General features: G+C 37.7%; 1 protein-coding gene across 1 annotated transcript; it reads left to right on the plus strand.

Moving 5' to 3' along the window:
* The first annotated feature begins 118 nt into the window (after positions 1 to 118).
* On the plus strand, positions 119 to 10,846 carry NUDT21 (nudix hydrolase 21). The gene is made up of 7 exons (XM_065925362.1): positions 119 to 365; positions 3,933 to 4,133; positions 4,978 to 5,041; positions 6,847 to 6,936; positions 8,446 to 8,521; positions 9,197 to 9,311; positions 10,567 to 10,846. Exons 1-7 carry the CDS (start codon positions 250 to 252, stop codon positions 10,586 to 10,588), a joined length of 684 nt encoding a protein of 227 aa, XP_065781434.1. The 5' UTR covers positions 119 to 249; the 3' UTR covers positions 10,589 to 10,846.
* Positions 10,847 to 15,060: the final 4,214 nt, after the last annotated feature.

Below are 15,060 nucleotides of genomic sequence, written 5' to 3' on the forward strand. Positions count from 1 at the left end.
CCTGATTTACCAATGGAAGCTACAGATATTCCGTCATCCCAGCAGTGATTGGGTCGTTGGGGATAGGAAACCGCCTTTCTACTTCCTGCCGCCAGAGGCTCCGGATGCACTTCCGGCGTGCGTACGCCTTCTTCGGCGTTCTCTTGTTAATGGCCGGCGGCGGCTGCAGAGTGGGACGCAGATAACCGCTGCTGGGGAAGTCTCACTGCCTCCAGTTTTCCGCTCGCTGCTAGTGCCGAGCTCGCCAGCATGTCCGTGGTGCCGCCCAATCGCTCGCAGACCGGCTGGCCCCGGGGAGTCACCCAGTTCGGCAACAAGTACATCCAGCAGACCAAGCCCCTCACCCTGGAGCGCACCATCAACCTGTAAGTGCGGCCTGGTTCTCGGGCGCGGTTGTCTGCATCCCCTTGGCCGTGAGCGCCCCTAAAGACTCCAGTCTTCTGGCGCGCCCTCGGCGGCCTCCCCTTCCTTACCCTCCAGCGCCACAGGTTAGAGCCCTACTTGAGAGGGTTTTCCCTTTCCTGGAAAGATGACTTGTTTCCATGCCCCTGCATTCATTGTAGGAAAACGCTTTGAACTCATTCTTTGCCCACGTCTGTGGAGATAACCAGCCGCAAACCGTGGTGTTTATCCTTTAACGGCGCGTATATGGCATTTTGTGTGTTTTTATTTGCTGTGAGTGGTATAACGTAGTATCGTTTTTGCCGTTTAGGCTTTGCTTTAATAGTAAGCTTTCGAGATCTAGCTATAACGTCCAGGCTTGGTCTTCCTCTGTTGCTTTATTGAGTTTCGGCTCCTGAATACATTTTATTCATCTGCTTAGGGCTGTCTGACTTACCCCATGTTCCGTTATATGTCCTCGCCGCCTCAGCGACAGCATCCGAGCAGCCAGGAGGCCCCAGCTTTGGGAAGGGGCTGGGGCTTTCAGACCTTGGAGGTGGTAGTTCAGGCTCTAAGCCGTATCTGACTCTTCGGCGTCCCAGGGACTACAGACGTCCAGGCTCCTCTGTCTATGGGATTTTCCACGCCATCATACTAGAGTGGTTTGCCATTCCCTTCTCAAGAGGATCTTCCCAACCCAGGGATCGAACCCGCGTCTCTTGCCTGGCAGGCGGATTCTTGACCACTGAGCCACCTGGGAAGCTCTTTCAGTCCTTGGAGAGGACCAAAATGTAGCTCCAGAGAACCCATTGTGGGCTGTATTTTACTTTTAACATCTTATTTTTTAAGCGCTTCAAGCCATTGCATTTCGAAGCCACTCTCAAAAGTAATCTGTGGCAGGAAATTGAAATTTGGGCTATGTCTTGCTCAATAGATTATCAATATGCTTTTTCTTAAAAAAAATCATTCTTGAGAGTTTGAGAGGCACCATGGTGCCGAGCTAATGGAGGAAAATGAGCAGTTTATGTTGGTCAGTATTTAAAGGATGCAAGGATTTACTGATTCTGGTGTTTTGGTAGGGCACATTAGGTGTTTCTCTACTTTATCTTCAAATAAATGAAATTTACTCAAAAGGGATTTGAATTGAAAGGATGACTTTGCTTTATTTGACAGAACAGGTGATGGAAATTTAGGTAATAAAAATGTTGGGTTTATGAAATCTGGAGCTAGTAGATGGTATATATACAAGTAATAAAATTCCCTAGTGGCTCAGACGGTAAAGTCCGCCCGCAGTGCGGGAGAACCAGTTTCAGTCCCTGGGTTGGGAAGATCCCCTGGAGAAGGATATGGCAAACCACTCCATTATTCTTGTCCGGAGAATCCCATGGACAGAGGACCCTGGCAGGCTATACCGTCCATGGGGTCGCAAAGAGTCAGACACAACAAAGCGAATTCACTTCACTTCATACAAGTAGCAGATACTGTATATGTTAATGGACTTCCCAGGTGGCACTAGCGGTAGAGAATCCACCAGCCAGTGCAGAACAGGAAACACAGATTTGATCCCTGGGTCATGAAGATCGCCTGGAGGAGGAAATGGCAACTCCAGTGTTCTTGCCTTGAAATTCCCATGGACTGAGGAGCCTGTTGGGCTGTGGTCCATGGGGTGGCAAAGAGTTGGATATGACTGAATGACTAAGCATACACATACAAGTTAATATTTCTAGCTATTACACTAACAATAGCATTTTAATTTCATATCACACCTTAGAGAAATCCTCATAGTATTCCCATGAAATGGAAAAGGCTAAATGTTTTTTAAAAAAAAAGTGAAAGCACAGCTTCTGTATTACTTTCACTGGTTGTTATTGTTAGTGCTCACAGTTTTACCTTACTTTTAACTTGATTATTCGATCGTTTTGCATCAGGCCATTATGTTGAACTAACTTGGTGAAAATGTTTCATTTTTTGCTCCATTAAAGTTATGAGGTAATGGATTTGCAGTACTTTCCCTATCCTATATGATCACAGTATTCAGAAAGAATTGTGTTGTGAATTCATTTCACCTGGTTGAGTAATGGCCTAAATTGAAAATAAGTTATCTTTTCTCCAGTGTATTTTATGAGGAAATACTGCATGAATGCTTAGTTTGTAGCAGGCACTGGGATTAATGCTGGGTAGACAGTGGTGAGGAAGTCAGGTGTAGTCCCTGCTTTCCAAAGCTCACAGTAGGATGGGAGTACTACAGATGTGTCTGGGCTGCCACTGACTTCACAGCTGAACAGTCTTATATTTCATCTTAATGGCATCTCTTGATGTGAGAGCTGGGTTTGCAATTGAGATGTATTAGAGCTGTCTTTAATTCTAATTCAGGTGGTGAGAATTGAATGTTAATGTATATAAAGCCTTTTTTTTTTTTAACCGGAGGGCACAAAGTGCTGTGTGGGGTTGCTGCTACTCATGATGAAGATGTTAGATTTAACATTGAATCTACTGGGGAAGGTCCTAAAATCTTTAGAGCACCTTGGAAATAGTTTATTTTAGTTGCTTTAGTGCTGCTTCACTTATGCCTGGAATTTGGCTTCTGGGATTAAAGTAATTTTTTTTTCTTTTTCTTTTTTTTTTTCATTTTGGCAACCTTAATTTATTTCCCCTTCTAAGAATAGCTTAGTGGGTTAGTTGTGTAGTTGTTGACTTCTAACTCAAGGTGTTTTGGTAGACAAGATATGTTGGGGACAGGCAAGTGTGGCCAAAGCATTCTTACCCAAAGGCTTATAATCAAAGGCTGCTTTCTGTAAGTCTTATAATCAAAGGGTTACAAGGTGGTACCTGTGATGAAATAAGAGTTTTTAAACTTTTTAAGGAAAAAATATTTACTAGGCAAGAAGAAAACTTTTCAATATATTTTGAATTCTTGATAAGTAGAGAATGTTTATATTACATCTAGTCAGCAAAAGATTGAAATGATGAGAAAGGAAAAATAAAGATACTGAATAGAAGAAATGCTGAAGGCTCAACATCTTAGAAGGAAAGAAAAGTTCATCTGAAGAAGAAAGGTACCAGAAAACTCTGATGATAGTTGACTGGGACAAATAGAAAATAACTGGGGAGATGATGGAAAGTGGTGACTCAGTTTGTAGAAAAAGACATCAGCCATTAGCACCCATGATTAATAGAATTTATGATTAGATTGGTAGAGGAGCCCAAGGGCACATTAGCCAGGTTGACAGTGTTAGCATCTAAAACCAGAGAATTGCCAGTTACTCAGATAGCCACTCCTCTATGCATATAAGAGCTTTAAGGATACTGTCATCTGTACTTGAGAGTTCAAGTAGGAAGTAGCAGCTTGAGCTAATGAAAGCTCTGGTTTTGGAGTCCAGAGAGCTAGATTCTAATCTCTGCTGTCTTATTAACTAGTTGTTTAACTTTGTTCAAATTCTTTGTCTCTTAAGTGCAATATATACACACTTTTTACCAAGGTTTCATGTGATTGGTGTCTGTCCTAGTAATTTATGGTCTACAGTTTTCAGATATCTGTCTTTGGATCACAGGTACCCTCTTACCAATTACACTTTTGGTACAAAAGAGCCCCTCTATGAGAAGGACAGCTCTGTTGCAGCCAGATTTCAGCGCATGAGGGAAGAATTTGATAAAATTGGCATGAGGAGGACTGTAGAAGGGGTTTTGATTGTCCATGAGCACCGGCTACCCCATGTGTTACTGCTGCAGCTGGGAACAACGTTCTTCAAATTGTAAGTGTCATTGGAAATGAACAACTTTTAATAAGATAGCTGTTTTATGCAGCTTAAAATACAGCTTTCGCTTTTAGTCATTTGTCTCAACAAACATGACTGTTACTGGAGTCTTTTGGAAGAGAAGAGAAACTCAAAAGCATTTTTTTTCTCCATTGCAGTGTTCATTTATTGTCTAACTAGAAATCTTTATTTTTCTGTGTGTCATTGATGCTAATGATTGAGCTTGAGAGAAGCCCTATGAGACAAAACAAGTCCAAGTTCAATTTCTAGATGTCTTTGTAGCATTACTGAGAACAACTGATATTATTTCTTGCTTAGGATCAATAGTGTTTCCCATTCTTAAAATGCTTTACATTTTTATAGATGATTGTTTAGTTTTCTCAAGTTTATAAATCTCTCAGTATGTTTAGTCCACAACTCTTTGACTAGATTGTACCAAAAAGAGTGTTCTCAAATAGTTGGGAATTTTTTTTAAAAATGCCACGTTCTTCAGATCTAGAGAATGTGAGTCCACTGCTCTCTGGGCATTTCTAGACTCCATTACCACTAGATAACTTCCAGAGAGAAAAAATTGGGATGTACTGGTTTCCAGCAACTATCTGATGTTTATGTTATGGTACATATTTTGTTTAAGACTAGGGTTTATGTACTGTGAATGTACATGAATTCAGTTTTCTGGCACATTCTTCCCCCTCCATTTGTCATTTGTTTGCATTAATTGCCTTATGTGACACCGAAATGTGTTATGAAGCTACTTGATAGAAATAGTAATTATTGTGTTTTTCCTGTTAACCAAAATTGTTAATACAAGTTGAAAGCTGAAATTTTAACCTTTATACAGACCTGGTGGTGAGCTTAATCCAGGAGAAGATGAAGTTGAAGGACTAAAACGCTTAATGACAGAGGTATTTTTCTGTTTAACCACTTTGATGATTTCATTAATGCTCATCTAAATACTGTCAACTTAATGCATAGTCAGATTTTTTTATGCCTTGAGAAGGATGAGTTTATCTTAAATATTTAGTTTTCTGTAAATAACACATAAATCTTAAAGTCTTAGTACAATGTTTGTTTTCTGTAAGTTGAACTTATACTTTGTCATAGCATTATTTTCCATTGAAATAGTTGATGTAGCAATATTGGTTAATAAAACAACATTTACTGAGTATTGATTGCTAAGCAATGTTCTAAGTGCTTTACATGCATAATTCGTTTAAACATCATAACAACATTAGGAAGTGGGTGCCATTAATCCTGTTTTACTGATAAATTAGGGCACAGAGAGTGCAAGTAGCTTCCTTAGTGTTTTACAGCTAGTGTGTGGTGAAGCTGGAGATTTGAATGCAGGTAATTTTATTCTAGAATAGGTGTCAGAATTTTGACAGGACAGTGTTTCCTGTTACATACCTATTTTCATTTTTGCACATATCTTTTAGGCTTTGCCCAGGTTGTACTACTTTTAGAAGCTGTTCTAATATCTGTCTGTAAAGACGTGGGACCAGATGCATATAGATGCTGGAGGTTTTTGAGATTGTAGGCTGTTTCATTAATAAATAGTTTTCTTTCTTAGCATCAACCCCCGTTAGTTACAAAACTAATACATATTCTCTGCAAAATCCTTGGCAAATACAGAAAAGAGACAAAACTAATACAAAAAAAATACAAAACCTATATTTCTTCCACTTTGACTTGTCTTTTTAGTATTTCTAAAATGCATTGTTACTCTTAAATATTGTGCTGTGTTTCATTTATATACTGTAGATTGGACCTACCTGCTTACCTCAGCTTTTTCTTATAACTCCACCAAAAAACATTAAAGTGGTTTTAGAAAGATAAAAGTCCACTAGGTTGATGGAGTGTAAAATGAGACAGTAACAAGGAAAAAGTGTTTGAAGGTAGAAGGCAGATGAGCGAATCATAATTGACTTAGTCAAAACCTCAGCCTCTCAGAAGGGTAGTCAAGGACCCAGCACTCTAGAACATCAGAAAAGCTTAGGAATTGGGGGTGCCTGTGGAAGAGGGGGTGTGCATGGACTGAAAGCTGAATTGACAGGCAGTCTGCATGAGATTATTGATGTACCTAGATCATCTTCCCTGCTTTACATTTAGGCAAAGACTGGCTGCTGGTTAATTCTTGGTAGAGGTTGAATTGGAAAACACTAAGCAATGGACAAGTTAAGGAGGTGGGAGAGTAAGTGAGGTTACGTCCTACATAGTGAGACTTCTGCTCGGCTGATAGTGTTAACAGCTAGTTTTACACACCCCAGGCTGAAGATGAGAGGGTGGCTTTTTTTTTTCCTGGAGAAAATGGAGAGTTCCAAAAAATACTTTGATGATAGATAATATTTGGAAATCTCCCCAAAGAACTAGGGTAGCCTTGTCACTTATGTACACAGAGTTGTCAGTTACGCAGCTTATTTTACCCTTAATTGCGAGCAGGTAACCAGTATCACCGGGCTTTTGGGGAAAACTTCTAAACAGAAAAGAGCAAAAGAAGCAAAGGGAACTTAGCAGAAACAGAAAATTCAGTTATCAGCAGAATTATAGTTAATATTATTGATGTGATAAAAGAAAGGAAATTTATATGGGAGGCATATTAGCTATTTGTCTCTATTAGGAGTGTTGTAAAAAATACCTTCTTCACTGAAGAAGGATATTCATTGGTATGTATATTTAGTTGTTTACCGGCCCTGTCATTTCTTTTTGACAGATATTGGGTCGTCAAGATGGAGTCCTGCAGGACTGGGTCATTGATGACTGCATTGGCAACTGGTGGAGACCAAATTTTGAACCTCCTCAGGTCAGTGTTCAGTTATATTTGCTGGGCATTTGGGGAAGTAGGAAACTGATCTAATTCTAGCCATTTAGAAAGTTTGTAATAGAATTTGACTTGAAATTTCTTTTTTTCTCTTGTTAATTTAAATTAAAAAATAAAAGCCAAGCATTTTTTCTTTGAAAGGAAAATTTCAAATATATACAGAAATAGCATAGTAAAAGTGAACAAATCCCATTAGCTGTCACTCACCCCTACCAATTAGCTCATGGTCATACTTCAGCAATCCTATTCCTTTTGACTGCCCCGTCCCTGCTGTCCACACTTTTGCTGTTTTGAAGCACGCTCTCCTCACTGGATCTCTGATGGCCAGTGTGCATGGTTTTCATGATCATGTAAGGTACCTCCAAAGCCTGGGGTAGCTAGCTGTCTTGATTCATTAATCCCTAGGGATGGCTCTGGTATGGAATTACTGGTATGGAATTACTGTAGTCGGAGGACTGTTTAGGTTCCGTTGGGATGGCACAGTGGGAAATAGTCTTTCCAGTTAGGTAAGAGTTAGATAGACTCCTTGAATCCTGGCATCATTGCTTAGCTGTATCATTATGGGAAGGATACTTAGTCCCTTTGCACAAGTTTCTTACAGAAATGGGGGTGCTGATACCTCCTTTTGGCAGCCTCTGTTTTTATCTTCCTTTCCCATTACGCCTGTTTTTAGCACTTTTTTTAATTCCCCTGCCCTCAAATACTTCAGAAAGGAAAGTAGGCTTCTCTGAATGTATTATGGGGAGATGTAGGAGAGGTTTCATTATGTGTGCACAGGAGAAGAAAAAGAAATCTTTATCTTAGACTTTTGGAATTCTCTGTGTAAAATTCTTCTTTCTCAGGTAGCAACCTTCCCTCTGGAATTCTCTTCTTCCTTTACATTCTTCAAAATGTTTTCTCTATTTTCACAAACAATTTGACTCTGTTCAGCTGACAGAGACCGCTTATCCAGTGTTCCTGCAGCATTGTCCCATGTTGGGGGTGTGGTGATTGTGGGGAGAAATTTCCTGTCGAGCACCTCATTGTATTTAAACTTTTTATTTAGTAAACATGGTCTGCATCAGGATTCTAGCAAATTTAACTTTGTAATGATATGTTTTTAAAAGAACTTTTATTATAAATATGTCAAATTTCATTGTGTTTAAACTTGTCAACCTGTAGTTTCTGTGACTGAATCATTTACTGCTTGATATTTTATATTTATTAAAGCATGTATTTATTAGTTCATCCGTTAGGTACCAGATCTATTAGGTAAAGGGAAAACTAGAAAGGATTCTTCTTCAGGCAGTTTACACTGTATTGGGGGATAAACACGTAAGAAATAGATGAAGTCATGGTGTACATGTTAAAATTCTGTTGGGGTTATAAAGAAGTTGGTCTTCAGGCCTGATACTTGAACTTAGAGTCTGAAATGGGAAAAGTTGGTCAGTGGAGGCATGGGAGGTGTCAGGGATGTCTTGGCAACTACAAATGATTCTCTTGTTATTTTAGTACCCATATATTCCTGCTCATATTACAAAACCCAAGGAACATAAGAAGTTGTTTCTGGTTCAGCTTCAAGAGAAAGGTAAGTTACTTTGTTTTGAAGGCAGACATCTAAAAAGTTCTGTAGTGTAATTTCAAGGGTACCTCTATTTGTGTTTTTCCTCAAGTTACTTGAATTTGGGGATTTATCATAAAACTAAAAACACATACCATTTTTATCCAGAATTAACCTAGTTTTTCTTGCATATACCAGTTATGTTACAGGGGAAGAGTAAGTAACTAGAGCCAAAAATATCAGACTATAGTAGTTTTAAAACTGTTCAATTGCTGGTATTGATTTTCACATTGTGGTAAACTGAAAATTTTAGGAGACAGATGAATTGAATTTTTTTTTAATAGAATCTTTAGCTCTGTTGTGCACATTAACAACTAATTACCCTGGTTTTGGATACTTTTAAAATGGAATTCAAAATAAATTAGAAGATCAAGGGTCTCCTCCTCCTTCTCCCAGAGCCAGCACTCGTAAGGTGCTCTTGGTTGTTAACAGCATGGATTTCTTTAGAGTCCATTTCAAATCTGTGACTGACCTTTGCTTAAAAGACCACCAGAATGTGTTAATGAGAATTTTTTTTTCCTCAGAAATTTCTCAAATGTAAAATTGATGATTACTAGTGAAGTAGAAGCAGTGATTATCTAAGGAAGTATAGAAAACAAATACTGTTTTTATTTTAGCCAATGAACACTGTTTTTGTTTTAGCCTTGTTTGCAGTCCCTAAAAATTACAAGCTGGTAGCTGCACCACTCTTTGAACTGTATGACAATGCACCTGGATATGGACCCATCATTTCTAGTCTCCCCCAGCTTTTGAGCAGGTATGGAAAGTGGGGCTTTTTGTGTTTGCTTCATCTAAACTGCCGGATTTAAAAAAATTCAAGCCACTTGAGGAGGGATAGTTCATAAATTTTGGTCTTCAAGGAAACTAAGACAGTAGATGGATCCCTAGGTCTTGTGTAGATTAAGCCAAAGATGACTGTGTCCTCAGACCTTATGTTGCAGCATGACATTCTGGTATTTGTGCATCTGTTCTTCTCCATATCTGCTATTTCCCACAGGTAAGTTTGAAATCTTCATTCAAGGAAGAGATGGTAAAATCGTAGTTGACAATGTATAATAAATATGATGGGAGTTATGTATATAAAACTGTGGAGAATTGAATCTCTTGTTGTAATGAGTATTCTCATTACTCACTGGGAAATCTATTCAGGTCCAACTTGGGGCATGTAGGATTAAGTCCTGAATTTTTACATGGAGTTTAATTTTTTTTTTTAAGGCAGATGGAGTGATGAGAAATGTGTGTTGTTTTGTTTTTTTTCAATTGACTTGTACTGGTTGAGGTCCTTGTCAGTAACAGATAGGACTCATAGAATAACATAATGGTTAATAATATGGATTCTACAGTCAGTGTGTGGATTTGAATTCCACCTTCTTTGCTTCCTGGCAGTGTGGTCTCTGACAAATTATTACTTATTATTACCTATTTCTTCACCTGTAAAGGGGGATGGTAGACCCAACTTCATAGATTTATAAGGACTAAGTGAAATAACACATAATAAATTACTTAGAATAATGCCAGGTAAGTGCTTAACAAATGTTATTTTAAAAACAATTTCAGTTGTGATCTTGGCCTTCTGTGCAAGTGTGTTTACTGTGAAATTGGTCTTTCTGTTCTGGCTCAGAAGTCAGACTTCCTCTTTTGTTCCTCTGCTTTGGTCTGTTGATGGGTTACACGCTGAAGTGTGGGATGTGAAAAAAGAGTCGTGTTATTCATTTATTTAAACACAGTCAGGTAACAGTAATTGTGCTGGGTGGTCAGAATACAAGGAGGTATAAATGTCTGCTTCCCTCAAGGAAAGGGGATGATCAAACTTACACTACTAGAATTTTTTAAAATTATAAGTATTGAGCAGCATTGAACGTAAGATGTGACAAGTGGAAGAAAAGGGTGTCTATGTAGAAAATGCCCAAAATATCAAGGGAGAGTTTAAATGTCCAGATAAATTTATCTAAGGTAGGAAAAATGTAAATAATACTGTTTTTAATAAAGATATTGTTCTTTTTAAAATTCAGGTTCAATTTTATATACAACTGAGTTGCTGCACAGCAGAGAAGTAAGAGAAGCCGTCTCTGTGAGCACAGCTATGCACAGTGGAGAGTAAACGTCCCTGAAGTTTTTTTTGGTGTTCTCTCTTTCCCAGTCCTGAAATTACCACCTGCTTCCTATTGTCTGAATAGTAAAGTGAATATGAAAAGCTAGATTGTGCTGTAAACAAATGTGATATTGTTCAGTTTACTTTTGGTTCTACACAAATATTTTTTGTACACATTAAAGAAAGTGGACTTCTTTCTATTTGTTTTTTTGTTGTTTTGTTTTTTAATTTCACATTAAACTTGTAAAATTCTTACAGCCAAGGATTCCTTTTCCCCAACTGGGCAGGTGAATGTTAAGATACAATGGCAGATTAAGGTCAGTCAAGCCTGTGGGACTCTTCACTCTGATACCATTCTTGGGGGTATACTTCCAAGACCACGTTGTAGATTTTTGTGATGAGGATCGTCTGTTACTTTGGGGAACTACATTTGCTTGATTGAATCCAAGGTGCAACTGCTATACCAATTTTACACTCTTTATGAGTTATATCACAGCAGAACTCCAAGTATATTACTGATGAGTACATTTTATACCAGCATAGCTAGACCTTATTTCACAAGCAACAGACATTAGCCATACAGGAAACTGTTAAAATTGACTAGGTCGGGGAAAGTCATGGGAATTGGTATAAAAAGAGTTCCAGGACTCAATTAACCGCCTCCCCCCCATAATGGAAGTATTTATTATCTCTGCTCTTGTGAAATTATGTGTCTTAGTTATTTTTATGACTGTGGTGAAATGGTGATCTGTGAAGGAAGTTTCTAAAAGTGGGTCTGTTAGGTTTTGAACTCTTGGATTATAAAGTTTGTTATTTCAATTAACGTGGAGTTATAGCCCACGAGATGAAAGTTTGGTTTTAAAAAGTGACATAAAGCCTTTTCAAATATATTTTGGAATAATCAGAATTAGATTTTGTCAGCCTAAGAGAAAAATACCAAATTGAAGAATCCTAAAAGCGAAGTTAAATTAGGATCAAATTTGAGGGAATAAAAAAAATTCTTAAGGCAAAAGAATTGGCCTTGTTACTGTTTAATAGTATATTGTGTATGCCTTATTATAAACGGTTGATTGTAGGTTTAATGTAAAGGAAGTCTTATAAGATGCAGCTATTAAAATAGATTGCTAGTTATGTTTTTCATAGATAGAAATGAACTTTTGATTAGTTGTACATCTTTATGGTACTGATGACAGAGCTATTCTCCTCAATGTTGGGTGATGTGAAAGATTCATCATATATTCTTCCTATTTAGGCTTGAGAAAATCAGACCAAGAGCAACTGAGCAGTTTTAAACATTCAACTTTATTTAGGTGAGGTCCTAAGAAACCTTCACACAGTTGTGAATCGAATAGTGCGAATCTAACTGTGCCTACTGATAGGTGAGCACCTGTCTCCAGGACCAAAAATAACCAGGGATCTCCTTTGAAAGAGCCCCTGTCTCTATGGATAGTCCCCCTCCTTCAAGTATAACAGTTCTGCCGTTCTGCTTCACATTCACATGTTTCTAACTAACTAATTTTACTATTGAGCTCACTGATGCATCCTACAAGATTGGGGAAGGCAGAGATGGACTTGGCCCGATCTCCAGCCTACCTTCCATAATTGTTTCTGGCCTCCAATTGAAAAGCTACAGTGACCACTTTTCAGGTGTGTTAGCTCATGCCCTTTGGGGAAAGTGAAGAGAGGCACACTGTTTCGTGGTGTGATGTGTTGTCAGTAAGGAGTGTTAGAGTTGAAACGTCATCCAGTTTGAGGCCACTCATGTTCTTTTGTAACTCAAGCCTTGACCTAGGAATCCTTTCTTGATCATTACTTCCAGTAGTATAAGTGCTTGATTGATCCATACCTTGGAGCTTACGTGAGAAAAATAGTAAGCTGGAGTTCCTAACCTTGAAATATAGTAGACCTGATTTTGAGTTAAAATTCATAATACAAACACATTTTAAAACTTGTTTTTGAACTTGTTGTATCCCAATGCTCTCGTGTTAGGTTTCCTGATGAAAATAGAACTGGGGAAGTTCAAACTTGAGGTAGTCTATTAGAAAGAGGGTACGGGGTACTGTTTAACATTTTGATATATAAGTTCTTATCATTTCTTCAAGAACTAACAGTCTTAAAATGTTCATTCCAATTATTTACATAATCAATACTGACTAGTTTTAAATGACTTATATGTTTGAATGCCTTGTTTTCCAGGTTTGTAAATGAAAGCCTTCTTTTGCATTGTATAATTAGAATATATGCCGTGTTCTTTTCCCTAAGTAGTGCATATTCTACATAAAACTACTAAATGGCATTGGAAAGTACTGAATAGTAGATTGAGGGGGAAAAAAATAAAGTTTTACTCAAATGTTTTAAATCATATTTAGGATTGACATCCCTTTGAAGAAAAGTGAAATTTGTGGTTTTTTCTATGTGATGAAGATTTGTGATTTTTTAAAGTGGGTGATACTTAAAATAGCATAATGACAGTTCTGTGTCTGAATCCATCTTTTGACATCAGTTAAAAGATTTTTTTACTTTTTATCGTTGTCTTCCCATGTAATTATTACAGCATTGTGTGGTGCAGTAATTCCTTTTTTATGTTTAAGGATTTTGTTGAGTTAGTATTTTATTTGGATCAAACATAACCAAACTAGCCAGTCTGTTTTCTTATATGTTTAGTCAGAAGTGAGAGGTGGAGTTCCTCAGATTGTGCAAACCAGCCAGCCATTCACTTAAAATTCCCTTAAATAGTGTGACTCTTATGCTTTCAGTTTTTTAATGCCTGTTTTTTAAAGTACCTGCTCAGTCACTTGAGACGAAATGCTTGGAGTACATTTTCCTCCTTGGAGTTCCTCAAACTTGATGTTTTCACCCATTCATAGTGTTTGGAGCAGTTTATGCCCCTCACTGAGACCACTTCCAAGAGCACGAAATTTTGCATATTGCGTTTGCCGGAAGAGGCCTAGTGGGCTCTGACTGTGATACAAGTCAGCATTTATAAGGGTGAGGTTTGGCTTCCCATAATTATTCCACATGGTTTACATCACTCATTATTTGGGTTAAAGTGGACTCATTTGAAGCTATTTGCTTTTGTTAAATACATAATGAGAAGCATAAAACTGTAATTTTACTTGAGCCATAAAACACACTTTAATATTAGCTTTTATTATATTTATCTAGCTTGTTTTGGGGAAAAAGAAAACTGACTAAAACCTAAGTAAGTCTAGATTAAGCCAGGTAAGATGTAATTTGTATTTTAGTGTTGGATTGTATTGTGAGACTAGAGTTAAGTTGGGAAAATGTATCATGTTCTCTTAAAGGAAAGATCAATGCTTTAAAAACTTAAACATTTGGTTGCTGTGTTCACATCATAGTGTACAGGAATCATTTATAGTTTGACTTTGAGAATTACTCTGGTGTTAAGTTTATAGAAAAATGTATAAAAGAAACTGAAGTTTTGGTTATATTTTTATAATTGTAAAGTTAAAGTTTGATTAAAATGTTCACTGTTCTTTTTTTATTTTATTTTATTGTCATTTCAATAAAAAAATTAAAACAGAATGACTGAATTTTGTGTGTGGCTACTAACCATAGTCTGCCATTAGAAATCCTGCGTGATTCTTTTTCAGTGTTGTTGGCCAGGGGCCATTACATTAGGTAAGAGACAACTTGCATAACAGCAAGGACCTGAAGACCTGGGACATCTATGTTGCCCTCCTCTCACATTCCTCCACTGTGTGTTGGTAGTGGTCTTAGGCAGATTCAGTTTCCTGCGAGGTGAAAAGGGTCATTTTCTGCAATGTGAAAGGACTTGGAACTTGAAAACTGGAATTTACAAGTAGACATAAATTTTGTTAACTATGTTATATCATTGAGGCCTCAGTTTCCATAGAGTATTGACTTCAGTTTTTTTTTCTTTTAATCAGATTTGCTTGAAGGTCATGATGGTCTGTGATACCATGCTTGCTACTTCTGTAACACTTTGCAATTCCATCATTGTAATAGTAACTCAGAACTTGAGAACATGTGTAATAAAACCATAGCATTGAAAAAAGGTTGAACAAACCTGATAAAAGTTATTGTGAAGTTTTTCTGAAAATTTTACTACTTGTATATTTTACAGCAGGCACCACAGAGCTATGAAAAATTATGAAACAAAAGCTAAATGTTGTAATATTCCCATTAGCTTACTTTTTTTCCCTACAAACTTGGTTATTTTTTCCCCTCTGCTAGATTCAGTAGTGGAACACACTGGTCCAGCTAATGAAAACACCAACAAAATTCTATGGGCAAACAGTGAAGGCTGCTGGATTAGATGAGGTTCGTTTCCTAGGCTGTTCAGAACCTTAACACAAACACTACTCAGCCCTTCTCATGGCAGGGTGAAAATCAAATGGTCATGGATATAGAAGGATTTTGGATATTTAAA

This window comes from Muntiacus reevesi, chromosome 2 (assembly GCF_963930625.1).
Source record: "Muntiacus reevesi chromosome 2, mMunRee1.1, whole genome shotgun sequence".
Taxonomy (NCBI): domain Eukaryota; kingdom Metazoa; phylum Chordata; class Mammalia; order Artiodactyla; family Cervidae; genus Muntiacus; species Muntiacus reevesi.